At 37.2% G+C, this 13288-nt stretch overlaps 1 protein-coding gene across 3 annotated transcripts in view; it reads left to right on the forward strand.

The window, feature by feature from the left end:
* Window positions 1-13288, forward strand: part of cdk16 (cyclin dependent kinase 16) — a 49482-nt gene that overhangs the window by 13673 nt on the left and 22521 nt on the right. For 2 of the 3 annotated variants that reach the window (XM_067414347.1, XM_067414348.1), the window contains exons 2-6: window positions 3465-3645; window positions 7355-7519; window positions 10509-10642; window positions 11003-11128; window positions 12363-12419. In XM_067414347.1, the coding sequence (XP_067270448.1) occupies window positions 3525-3645; window positions 7355-7519; window positions 10509-10642; window positions 11003-11128; window positions 12363-12419 (603 nt within the window). In that variant the 5' untranslated portion in view covers window positions 3465-3524. The remainder of the gene's footprint in view (window positions 1-3464; window positions 3646-7354; window positions 7520-10508; window positions 10643-11002; window positions 11129-12362; window positions 12420-13288) is intronic. The other variant, XM_067414349.1, reaches the window with a different exon arrangement.

Below are 13288 nucleotides of genomic sequence, written 5' to 3' on the forward strand. Positions count from 1 at the left end.
GTTTGTGCTTGGATGTGCACTGTTATCTGTGGGATCTTATTTAGACAGGTGTGTGCCTTTCCAAATCATGTCCAATCAACTGAATTGACCCGCAGGTGGACTCCAAACAAATTGTAGAAACATCTCAAGCATGATCAGTGGAAGTAGGATGAACCTAAGCTCAATTTTGAGTGTCATGGCAAAGGCTGTGAATACTTGTGTACATGTGGTTTTTACATTTTTTAGTTTTAATGAATTTGCAAAGATTTCAAACAAACTTTTCATGTTGTCATTATGGGGTATTGTTTGTAGAATTAAGGGGAAAAAATGAATAAATTTAATCCATTTTGGAGTAAGACTAACATAAAAGGTGCAAAAAGTTAAGAGCTGTGAATTAGGGGTGTGCGAATATATATCGTCTGCGATAATATCGTAATTGTTGTTTTAACGATGTGCGATCTGACATGGTCGAGTATATCCCTCACATACACCGTGTGTGTGCATACGTTACATAATGTAGTCTTGATAGCCTGTATATTTATGGGGCTTTCGCACTGGGTACGTTTGCGGCAGTTTGAGCGTGATTGTTCCAACTTCCCAGTGCCCCTGCAGTTGTTCTGGTTTCACACTCAACTTGATTCTATCGAACCCTGGTGACATTGCTTTCATCTTGAGTCATCACAAACGTGGATGATAGAATATAGAATGTGGTAAATATATAGTTTTTTATTAATTTGGTACTATAATGCGCAGCAGAGTAAACATCGATTGGGTTTACTATACTGCTCTGAAAAAAATGAAGAGACCACTTAACATTGAGAAATCAACATTCACTCGACTCGCGCCACAGCTTGAATGGAACCAAACTCAGACCACTTCCTTCAGGTAGTCTCAGGTTTGCTACACAGTTTTTTTTTAAAGCAAACCGTGCCCTGTTTTGAACTGTTCGTTCGATTGTTTATTCGTTCATTCATTAAAAACAAAATACCTGTGAAAAGGTTAAGTGCAGGTTTTCCAGACTTTGGTCTTAAATGTGGCTTAAATTTCCCTGCTCATGAGGTAGTACTTTTTCTAAATTCAGGTACTTTTGGGGGTGGGACTTGGGCGCTGAACATGCTGATTGGTTGAGTTTACGCATTATTTTTATTGGTTAGTCTGTTGCAGTGCGTGCATTAAGAGATGGAGTTTAATAAAATATGAATGATGGACTGACGACGAGGTTCAGGCTTTTATTAAGCTTATGCAAAGGACGAAATCCATCTGGAACTGGAAATTTGTACACAGTCCTATGTCACTGGGCTTAATCTTCACAGTACTTTAGACAGCAAGAGGTCTGGGGGAAAAGTTCCTGGTACAAATTGTTCTAAGTAATTTCGGTGGAAACGGCTTGTTATTTTACTTGGACTGCTGTCCTCAACATCTTGTTAAAAATCTGTTTTTCTTAGGATAGGTAACATTCATGTTTCCCTCATTCATGTGTTGAGCGCCACCTCAAGAGCCAAGAAGTAGCGATGCTAGCAGCAGGGAAGTCTTAATAGCGCCTTATTTAATTTGATTTATTTAATAAGTTATTTGGCACCAGCATATCGATTCTCGTATCGCACAGAGGAGAACAACAATATATTTCCCTATCGACATTTCCAATGCCTGTAGGGCAACTGTAATGAATCCTCTTATGACAAGAAGCAATCTGTCTGTATTAGGTTCATATCGGGTGACATCACATCCTGTTTTTGGTTCGTTTACATGTTTTTAGTTCGTTTACATGTCTTTGGTCCGTGTTGCGTTCATATTTTCTTCGAATCTCACCAGAGTTAGTTTGGAAGCAGACTGAGACCCACCTTTTTAGCGGTCCCGGTCCGCTTGTTTGGTGCGCACTTATTCAAATGAACAAAACAGCAATCGCACCAGGTTTCGTTTTAATCAAATCAAACATGCCAAAACACAACCTGAGACTCGATGCAATTTTGAGTGCTTTGTTAGCGTTATCATATCTGACAGATGTTCAGATGTTCCTACATTGAATCTTTAAGAAATATTTCTAAAGAACATGTGCCCTGTTTAGCAATAGCATGTTAAATCTCTCTTAGTGCGCACCACGATATCTATCTGCACAGGAAGCAACTGTTTGAAATCCTCTGCCTGAGTAGAATCCTGTCCTCAGGCAACTTGTTAGTGGGTCACATTAAGTCCAAGGACCCAAAGCTTGGATTTCCATTTGAGATTGTTGCTCCTCTTTGTGCCAAAGCATGTGATTAGTTTAAAGGAAAAGCAAAACCTTCTGGCATTTTGGCTGTTCCTAAAGAGAAGCCCCTGCGTTCCCCACAAGCACTGAGGATAAGTTTGCTTTCTCTTTAAGGCTGTGTGTTCACTAAGTGTGGAATAGAAAACTACCTCAGTATGTATACTACAGTGCAAGCTGTCATTTAACGTAATTGCTCTACATCTAGGCACAGCCAAAACTCAAATTATTAGCCTGTTAGAATACTACCATGGTAGCTTGATTAGCCATCTTTCTTAAAATACATTTAAAGCCTAGTATATACAGACATGACCTGCATTTATTTCTGCTATTTATTATGTGTAGCTACCATTACTGCAAAAGCATAACCAGACAGACTCTTAATTACACAGTATGAATCAAGAAGGAGGTTATAATGGTTATCACGTCCAATTATATTGCCATACTGCAAATGGAAGGTCAAGTCGAGTGCTTTGCAATGTGGTATCCCACTCGGTTTGCTCTGCTTCTGTGTACTAGGTCATCTGGGTGTTTTGCGCATACTGTAATAAAAGTAATATGCTCAACATGAAAACATCCCTGTTGATGAATGTTCGTGCTTGACTGTTCTGTGATCATTAACGTGTTTAGTGTGTTCTCCCTGCTCGACTCTATTATAGTGTTTGTTTTAATGGATCTGTTTGTGCAATTACTAGTCTGTTTGCAACTCTCTGAGAGTCTCCCAGTTGGATTACTTGCATTTCCGGCCTAAATACAATACACTTGACTTGACTCTGCAACGTCTGCAATCCTTGAAGCACTTTATTTATAAACTTAGATGAGTGTGAATACACTGTTGCTAATCATTTATTATGTGTGCAATTCTAGTTGACTGTGTGATTTTGTTTATTTTAGGTGTGATCTCTCACTGTGAAGTTGAACCTCTTCCTGCTGTTTCTCACTTTGATGTTTACTCAATAGAGCACCATCCTCTCAAATCATTTTTGAGCTCATACATTTTTTCAGTGCTTATGAAATAATCAAATTTGTCATCTCAATCACCTTTCTGCTCCACATTTGTCCTACCATTGGTAACCCATAATCTTATGCTAATATGTATCCCATAATATACAAGCATTCCATTACAGTCTTAAGAGTCCTTGAAAATTCATGACTTTGCTCTGTCTGGTAATGACAGAAGATATCAAATGTATCAGGAAGCAGCTTGTAACGTCCCGCTTGTGCATTTGTGTGTCTCCGACAGGGCGGTTGAACAGTGGCAGCCCCTCCACCCCCCTCGTCTCGGCCCCCCTTACCCCCACTGATGGACCGCATGAGGAAGATCAAACGGCAGCTGTCCCTGACGCTGCGAGGGGGTAACAGCGGGGACAAGACCATAAGCGAAACCATCAGCTCTCAGGACACAGGAGCGCACAGCGATTCCGGTACGGTAACATTCACTTTCTTAAAATACGATGCGGAAGCCACACTTGATTTCTAGTGCAGAGCTCAATGAATGCACTAATCATGGAAAAATCGAATCGTGATCTTCCTGGTAATAATTGCTATTTCAATTTAAACTGATTCTTTTTTTTAAAAAAGTTTGCAGAACCTTGTGATTTATATCAATATGGCTATATAATAATAATAAATATTATTATAATAATATAACATTGAATAATAAATACATAAAAAATTGAAATTTCTAAATAAAAGTGACATTAGTCTTGCAATATTTAGCTGTTAAATAAAAAAATAGTTTGAGAAACATAGTATACTAATAATTAATATAATAATTTTTAATATAATTATATATTTTAATTTAATTTTTACATTACAGCTGTAAAATGACAATACTGATATTTTAAGGCTATCTTCGGTCTTTACTTAAAAAAAAGTTTAGTGCCTTTATTTATTTAATTACATCACTGGCTTTGCAATTTGATAACTGCCATGTTGTGATTTCGTCTTTATTTCGTCTGTTGCATTATTAGCTTATCAGTAAACCTGCATAGAATCTGCAGAATTCCACAGAACGTTCCACAGCTTTCCAAAGAATTCAAATGAATGTGTGAGTTCTTTCCAAAGAACTCAAATTTTTCCATGGCTTTTTTTGTTTATTAAATATTTAAACTATAATGGTACGTTTAACACATTTTTCAGTGTTTAAAGGCTTATTTACTCCAAGAACGATAACAGTAAAGATAACTATAATTCTGTTTATTCTAAGCACGAGCTGTAGTTAAGTCGTCTGCAGCTTTAATTGTTCAAGCTCTTTAAAGCAGGATGGATTCTGATTAGCTGTCAATGTTTTTATTGTTCATCTGCTGGAGAAAAATCATTCTTAACCCTCTGGGGTTCTTCATTTATGGGTCACACTCAGGACCTTCGGGTCTAAAAGGACCCGGAGGTCGGGAATCAAAAAAAAAAAAAAATTGAGTAAAATCAATGAAATATATTTTTGTTCAATAATATTTTTTCTTTTCTTTTTTGTTGTTTTGAGATAATTTTATGATTTATAAATAATATTTATGCAATAATTATGACCCATTTTTTCCCATTGAATATAATAGAATTTTATTTTATTTATTTTTTCCTTTTTTTATTAAAGCTGTATTTCATTTTAGAGTCAAGCCTAGGCCTCATGAAAGCATTTTTTTTATTTGATTGGTGCCATCTGGTGGACACAGTGAGCATTTTTATCACGCAATAGCACATTTTTACCACTAGAGTGCATTACAGAACCTGTGTGTGTGTGTGTGTGTGTGAGTTTTTGTTTGTCTGTTTTGCACTCTTGATGTTTTAGAGATTCACCCCTTCACTGTTGAGTCCTTTTTTTCTGCATCCTGGCTGATTTGTAGATTATATGCACAAAAAACTCTGTATTTTCATATTTTTGCCAATTTCCCATTCATTTCCTATGGGGGTCTTTTTTGACCCGAAGGCCCCGAGTGTGACTATTTTTTTTACGACCACTTAGACTTTTCCAATCCTGTCCCCAATTTTTTTTTCTGTCCATATACCAAGTACCAATACCCTCACCAAGTTTCGTACCATTCAGATGAAGCTACGATTTTTAACATTTCTTTCAAAAAAAAATTCGGGTCAGAAATGACCGAAGAACCCCAGAGGGTTAAAGGGATTCCAATGATATCGTTATAGTCGTGGTGTGAACTCTGCTGTCCTCTTTATATTCAGAAAGATGTATTTAGAACTATATCTTTATTGTAACCGTCCTTGGTGTGAATGGGCCTTAACTCCATTCTGCCATATTCCCACAGATGCAAATGATGAAGAAAATGTGCAAACTTTAACTTATCTGTTTAATTATCACTAATCAAAATTAGTGTGGTAAAGCATATCTAACCAAACATTTGCAACATAATTACCTTTCATCTCTAAGTCGTGCCAGTCATTCTTTCCCAATATTGGGATGTGCATGAAAACTCTATGGCATGTAATATTTCAGACACTCATAACCAGTGTGTATGTATTTGTGTGTGCGTGAGAGAGAGCATTCTTACCGGAGGGGATGAAAACAGCTCAAATTCAGCGCCATCTGTACAATCTGTTCCAGGGTTTTTATATAATGGCAGCTAGAAAGTGGCCAGAATTGTTTCTAATGGCTAGACTTCAAAAAGAATGTTTATTCTGTCAACAGACCTCTTTAAATGCTGTAATTCTCAGCATGTTGAGTGTAAAAGATGTAGTTGTAGTTGAATTGCTAATTTCCTCTCTGTGCTTATGGTTTAATGGGAGATTTGTGGCTTTTACTTCAGCTACACTGTAAAATTGGAACAGAGTAGCTATGAATTTTAAAACAGTGCATTTATTTCACAGCAGTGTTTCCTGTGCCACTGTCCAGTGGAGGTGCTGCACAGTGATGATTCTACAGCGTCATGGCAAAAGAAATGTCATTTTATCTAAGTTGTGTGCTTGCATCAGATATATATATATATATATATAATATATTATATGCAGAAAGTAAATAAGGGTCGGCTTTGACTTCATGTTGACATTAAAAGTCCTGATACACTCTAGAATCAACTAGAAAGCTTCAGTCCATTTGCTTTTTATCAAACGCAGTAAGTGTCTTTCAGCCATTCGTCATTGAACGCATATACATTCACCTCTGCCTCCCTACATGTTGCCTGCAAATGTGATCTGGGTATGCAGCTAGAGCATTAAAACATCGAATTGAGTTTTAAAGCCAATCTGTCAGGACTGGCTATGGCTCTGTGTGCGTTGAGCTAAGCTACTGTCTCCTGCCTGCTGTTACCCCCTCTGACCAATCAGCATGTATCTTCCAGCATGGCTTCCCATCTCAAGCTAACTGTACTGACAATTTGTGCTCATCTCGACGGTTTCAACGTAACGCCTTCAGTTTGACATCTCCATAACCGCCTCACCCAAGCTGATAATGTATATGTTCATGCTATATATCGTTATTGCCGTATGCAAACATATCATCATATTGACTCTTTCTTTTGTAGTGTGTTTTGGCATTTCTCCAAATCCTGCACAAATTTGAAATGCATTTGGCTTTCATATGCTGATGAATCGATGCCCTTGTGTGCCGTTTTAATAGCCGCCACAGTGCAGAGCATCATTAGAAACAATTACCGGCAGCGAGAAAATGAATTTATCAGTGTCGTTGCTTAATTGTGGCCCTTGAATCTCGTTTACTAACACTGAAGATGTTCCTTGTAAATTTATCCTTTAATAACTTTTTTTTAAATAACAGTTTTGGAAAAATGAATGCATGCTCTAAAATTTGACTTTTTCTCTTTTTTAATTTGATATTTCCTCTTTTTTTTTCTTCTCATCCTGTAACCTTTCCCTCTCCAACCTTGTTTTTCTTTCTTCTCCTTCTCCCCTATTAATCACAAACACTTGCAACCCAACATTACCATTTCATCCGAACCGTGTCACTCTTTTTTTCTTTTTATCTCCATAATATGATAATCTTCTTTATTCACCCCTTTTGCATTCACTTCTGGTCCTTTTTCTTCTCCCTACCCATAATGCTCAATCCCATTATGTGTCCCGCCACATTTACATTCTCCTTCCCTGCTCCTTCTCTGCCCTTCCCCCCCTTATCCTTCGTCCTCATTTCCTCTGTGTGTCGTCCTCCTCCCCTCTCCTCCCTCCCAGAGGCCATGCCAGTTGGCGGCAGTGGTGGTCTGCGGGGTTCAGTGAGAGGTTCGGGGGGTTCCTTCAGCATGCACTCCCTCCTGCAGTCCTACAGCAGCGCCCTGCGCAGACCACGCAGCCTGGGCCGCAGTCTCAGCTCCTATCTCAACCACACCACGCGCCTCGGTACATTCACACGCACGTACACGCATGCACACAGAGGACGAGAGTGTGATGTGTGTGAGGTTGCACAGTAGGGATGGGAATCGTCAGGAATTTTTGCTTCTTATTCCATGTTCCTTATTGCGTCTGTTAATGATTCTGTTAGAAACCCATCCTTTTGCATTCACTTCCCTTAAAGGCCTGTTTTGAAACAATGAGATGTACTGTTCAGCAGAACAGTAATGACAAAGCAATGTTTCTGCTTTTATGTCTAAACTCAAAACCTGCTAAATTATTTTAAAGAATTGTGTATTTTGTTTGTTTGTGATTTTGTAATTGCTTTTAATCCTTTATTACTATTTTGCTAAATTATCTCATACAAATGACGTCTACAAACAGGCATATATATCCTGAAAAAAAAGTGCATTACATAGACTTTTTAATTGTGATATGCACAAACCATTTGCTTAAATGTTGATTGATGTGCACACTGAATGAAAATGTTAAGATGGTTTTCGGAACTGATCATCATAAAATCATTCGGGTTGCCATGTTTTCTTACAAAAAAAAAATGGACCCCACTTTATATTAGGTGGCCTTAAGTACTATGTACTTACATCAAAAAATAAGTACAATGTACTTACTGTGTTCAAATTGTATTGCAAAACACCTTTGCTGATATTGAGGTGAGATACGGGTAGAGTTAGGGACAGATGTGGTGATATGGGTCAGTTTAAGGGTAGGGTTAGGTGTAAGGGAAGCGTCAACTGTGTAATTACAAATGTAACTACAGAAATTAATTACAGACGTAATTTCAGGCAGGTATTTTTTAAAATGTAAGTACAATGTAAAAACATGTATGTATACAATAAGTGCATTGTATCACATGATTAATTACAATGTTAGTACATAGTAGTTAAGGCCACCTAATATAAAGTAGGTCCAAAAAATTTAGCTGGTTCTTGATTCCCAACTCTACTGCACAGCTTGTAATCTCGTATAATGCAGCGTAGACACGTACACTATTACAGTGGTTCTCAATTGGTGTGTTGCATCCCAGGGAAAAACAGTGCTAAATGCAAATGAAAAAATTTAACTAACCATATCATTGTGCATAATTAGGGTAGCAAAATAAATATGCTGATCAAGAGAGAGAAAAATAAACTTTTCCCATATCTTTTATTTTTAAAATGTGTGAATCCAGTCAGAAACTATAATATTTTTGTATATTTACAAACGGGGCCTAAAACTTACTTTTTGCCACACACCCCGATGGCCGGTGACTTAAGAAAATTTACGGGCCATGAAACTGATCTTTTGAAACTTTTTATTAAAAAATAAATAAAAATAGGCATTTATGACACAATTTTAGATACCAGTGAAAACTCACAATTATCCATTCCTATTTGAAACAATTTAAAAACAAGTAACAGTAGTTTTCAGACGTTGAATAAAGTAATCAAATGTAGAATAACTCTAGATTGTCTTCACTGTAAAGAATAGATTAAACCTTTTTAAATTCTTTTTCTTTTTAACATTAAAAACACAGACAGCAGCAGAAATATATGGCTGTCTCTTTAAGTCTAATGCACCGATCCAGTATACTGATCCAGTACACATGCGTTGTCTTTATCTACTGTTTATATTCACATACGTTCACATGGTCACATCCATAACCTACTGTTTACTAGGAGACTCGTCGTTTTAATTTTACATATTTTTGTGTGAATTTGTCTGTTCAAAACGCAAGACGTGAAAGGGAGTTCAGTTTAGTCTGAGACACGGCTGTTTGGTCGCTCTCTTCACTGTTTGTGCGCGCACAACTTTCCACACAGCGAGTAATGGATTACACTCCCTTTCGCGTCATCTTGCGCTTGAATATTTGAATTGCAGAGGCTTAAACTATCGCATCAATGCAGCGCTGGCCTGTCAACTTTCTTGAGGGTCGTTCACATTTGTTCACAATTATGTTCTCAACTCTGCGTTGTTAGAATTCATAACATTTTTATTGGCTAACTAGCGATTGTCCCAATTTCATATACTCATCAACACCGATTTTTACTCTCATTTGGCACTTGGCGAGTGTTACATTTAGGCCTAGTTTCCAAATGTCACTTGGTGGAACATTAGACAGATTAGATCATAAACAAGCAATTGACAAAATATAAGCAATGACAGTAACACAATGAGATGATAGATAGAAATAGAAATAAATGGAAATTATGTAAATAAAATAAACATGGATCATAGAATTATAAGACAATGGATTATAAGACTTTAAATAACAAACAAACCAAAACCAAAAGTGGGTTTACATGCCATCATCTTTAGAACAGAAATAATATTATACAAGATAAAAGAAAATAATACCTAAACTACATAAATTATTGGCTGCTAAGAGCATGAAACTATTGAACATATGTAAGATAAATGTGACCGATTTTCCTATTCTGCAGTCTTGGTAATAATTTTGCATTTCAATGTTTTATTTTATTTTATTTATTTTTTGGTGCGACTAATTCAGATTTATTTCTGATTAATCTGTAAACCCAGTTGAGAACCACTGTACTGTTATACACTGATATAGACAGGCTGAGTTTGTGGAGCGAGAGGGGGTGGGAGGTTGTGTTATGATTTAATGGGGGGGATGGGATAGCGAGTGAATAAATGAGAGTGGAAGATAATGACTTCTATTTTTTTCCTTTTGTGTGGGTATGAGACGGATCTCCTTTCAGAGCAGCTAAGTAGTTCCTTAGCTTGTGTGGTTTGAATCTTATAAATGCATCAGAAACAGACAGCTAAATGTGTAAGAGATGCATTTGGAGAGTTGCAGGCTCACAGATGATACATCAGCATTACTTGCGTGTTTTAAAATAGAATAATTAAGTAGTGGAGAGATATTTAGAAACTTTACATTTGATTTATTCATTGAATTGTACAAGCATCATTGAAATAGTGACGTCAGCATAGCATGCTAACCTTTTTGTGTGTGTGGTTGTGTCTGTACATGCAGAAATCGTCCACGAGGATGTAAAAATGGGATCAGACGGAGAGAGCGATCAGGCTTCGGCCACATCCTCAGATGAGGTGCACAGCCCTGTCCGAGTTCGTCTGAGAAACAATCCTGGTCGCAAAATTTCCTCAGAGGTACATTCACGTTTCTGCCCGTGCATGGCTTGTTTTTCTAACCACTATTTTTAGAGTGTGACGCAGTCAATAATACATGGCATGTTGAGTAATAAAAACATCCAATTTTCTTATTTTTGTTTTGTTTGCTTGAATTAGACCATGTACCACATAATAACCATTAGCTTGTTTGTTGCTATTCAAGGTACATCAGTTGTGTGTGACTAATGGTGCATTGTGGGTACTGAAAATGCTTCACGGCATGGTAGCCATCAGTTAGATGACTAGCCTGCGGGCCAGATGGGTTATTACTGTTATGGAGTGTAACAGAACCTTAAGGCCTTAACTAATAATGGTTTTCCCCTCCTCCTCCCCTCTCAGGACATAAATAAACGTCTGTCTCTGCCTGCCGATATCAGGCTTCCTGATGGCTACCTGGAGAAATTCAGCCTCAACAGCCCCCTGTTTGACAAACCACTCAGCCGGAGATTACGCAGAGTATCACTGGTAATTCCTCTCTATTGGTTTTCTCATCATTCTCTCCCCATTTTTGTTAACCTCTTTTCTTTTTTTATGCCCAGTTTCGATTTTCTGCTCAAATCTAATTGTTTTGTGAGGTTCACTTTTCACTGTGGCCCATATTATATACTAGTCTAATAAAACTTAATATGATATCATATTTTATTAAATTAAATTATAAGTTCTTTGGACTTTCACTTTCATGCCTTTTTAGCTTTATCCTCCTTCTACTGTTGTTGGTCTTTTCTTTTGATACCATTTCTTTAGCTTGAACTCTCCTTCTGTCATTGCTTTGAAATCATTGCACAAGGCAAACTTTAATGGGATGTCTCGCTGCTGAAATCATTCTCAAAATATTAGTTGCACAGTGTCACAGGAAAAAAGAATAAACCTCATAAAGTAATGCTCCAAACATTAAAAGAAGGAATGCAGCAGCTGTATTTTCAATTGGAAGAAAAATAAAGCCTAGGTTTAGGATTATAAAGGGATTTTTTACATTTATACATTCGGCAGATGCTTTTATCGAAAGTGATTTACTTTGCATTACTCATTATTATAATATATAATAACTATAAAACAAACACATTTTTAAAAGTGTTAAATTAATAAATTCAGTACGAGAAAGACTATCCTTGTATGTCAAAGTCCTTACTAAATTAAATAATTTATGATTATTTTGTAAATTGGTTTTATATATAATTTTTATTTATTTATTTTTTTCACATTGAATTGATTTGCAGGGGAAATATTCTTAATTTATCACACACACAAAAAAATGGATTTAATTTAATTTTAAAATGTTGTTTTTCTATTCATATTTGGTTCAAATACGATGCTGAATATCAAGACATTTTTTCAGTTCATTATTATAAAATACTACGACTTCAGCTGTCCTTGATGTGACATAAACACAGATCATGAAGGTTATTCAGTGCTGTTGACACACGCTTGATCTGTGATGCGTTGAAACACTTCATTTGTTACACTTCAGTTGTTCCCAATTTATTTTGGAGAGGGATGTTTAAGCTCATGTCATTTGTGTGCATTATATAAACCTCTGCGACCAGCGCAGCACAGCCGTCTGAAACGAGAGCAGTGTGATTTGGGTACATTCTAATGAGTTCACATGAATGCCTTTGAAATTTTCTGCCCTGTATCCTGTGTTAAGTGTTACTTTTTAGGTCCATGTTGTGACATACTTTTTCTCTTTGTGTGTATGCAGTCGGAGATCGGATTTGGGAAGTTGGAGACGTACGTGAAACTGGATAAACTAGGGGAGGTAACTTCACAGCAATATATGCATACATGCTCCCACTTGGAAATCATGGAGGGGTCTGAAATTGTCATCGTATGTGCATGTCCACTGTGAGAGATCTAATCTAAAAAAGTAATCCAGAAATCACAATAAACGATATTTTAACTATTTATTTGTATGATACAGCTGCAAATAAGTATTTGAACACCTGTCTATCAGCTAGAATTCTGACCCTCAAAGACCTGTTAGTCTGCCTTTAAAATGTCCAACTCCACTCCATTTATTATCCTAAATTATATGCACCTGTTTGAGGTTGTTAGCTGCATAAAGACACCTGTCCACCCCATACAATCAGTAAGAATCCAACTACTAACATGGCCAAGACCAAAGAGCTGTCCAAAGACACTAGAGACAAAATTGTACACCTTCACAAGGCTGGAATGGGCTACAGGGAAATTGCCAAGCAACTTGGTGAAAAAAGGTACACTGTTGGAGCAATCATTAGACAATGGAAGAATCTAAACATGACTGTCAATCTCCCTCAGATTAGGGCTCCATGCAAGATCTCACCTCGTGGGGTCTCAATGATCCTAAGAAAGGTGAGACATCAGCCCAGAACTACACTGGAGGAGCTGGTCAAGGACCTGAAAAGAGCTGGGACCACCGTTTCCAAGGTTACTGTTGGTAATATACTAAGACGTCATGGTTTGAAATCATGCAAGGCGCAGAGTGTTCTCCTGCTTAAACCAGCACATGTCCAGGGGCGTCTTAAGTTTGCCAAGGACCATTTGGATGATCCAGAGGAGTCATGGGAGAAAGTCAAGTGGTCAGATGAGACCAAAATAGAACTTTTTGGTCATAATTCCATTAAACGTGTTTGGAGAAAGAAGAAT

This window comes from Pseudorasbora parva, chromosome 13 (genome assembly GCF_024679245.1).
Source record: "Pseudorasbora parva isolate DD20220531a chromosome 13, ASM2467924v1, whole genome shotgun sequence".
Taxonomy (NCBI): Eukaryota; Metazoa; Chordata; class Actinopteri; order Cypriniformes; family Gobionidae; genus Pseudorasbora; species Pseudorasbora parva.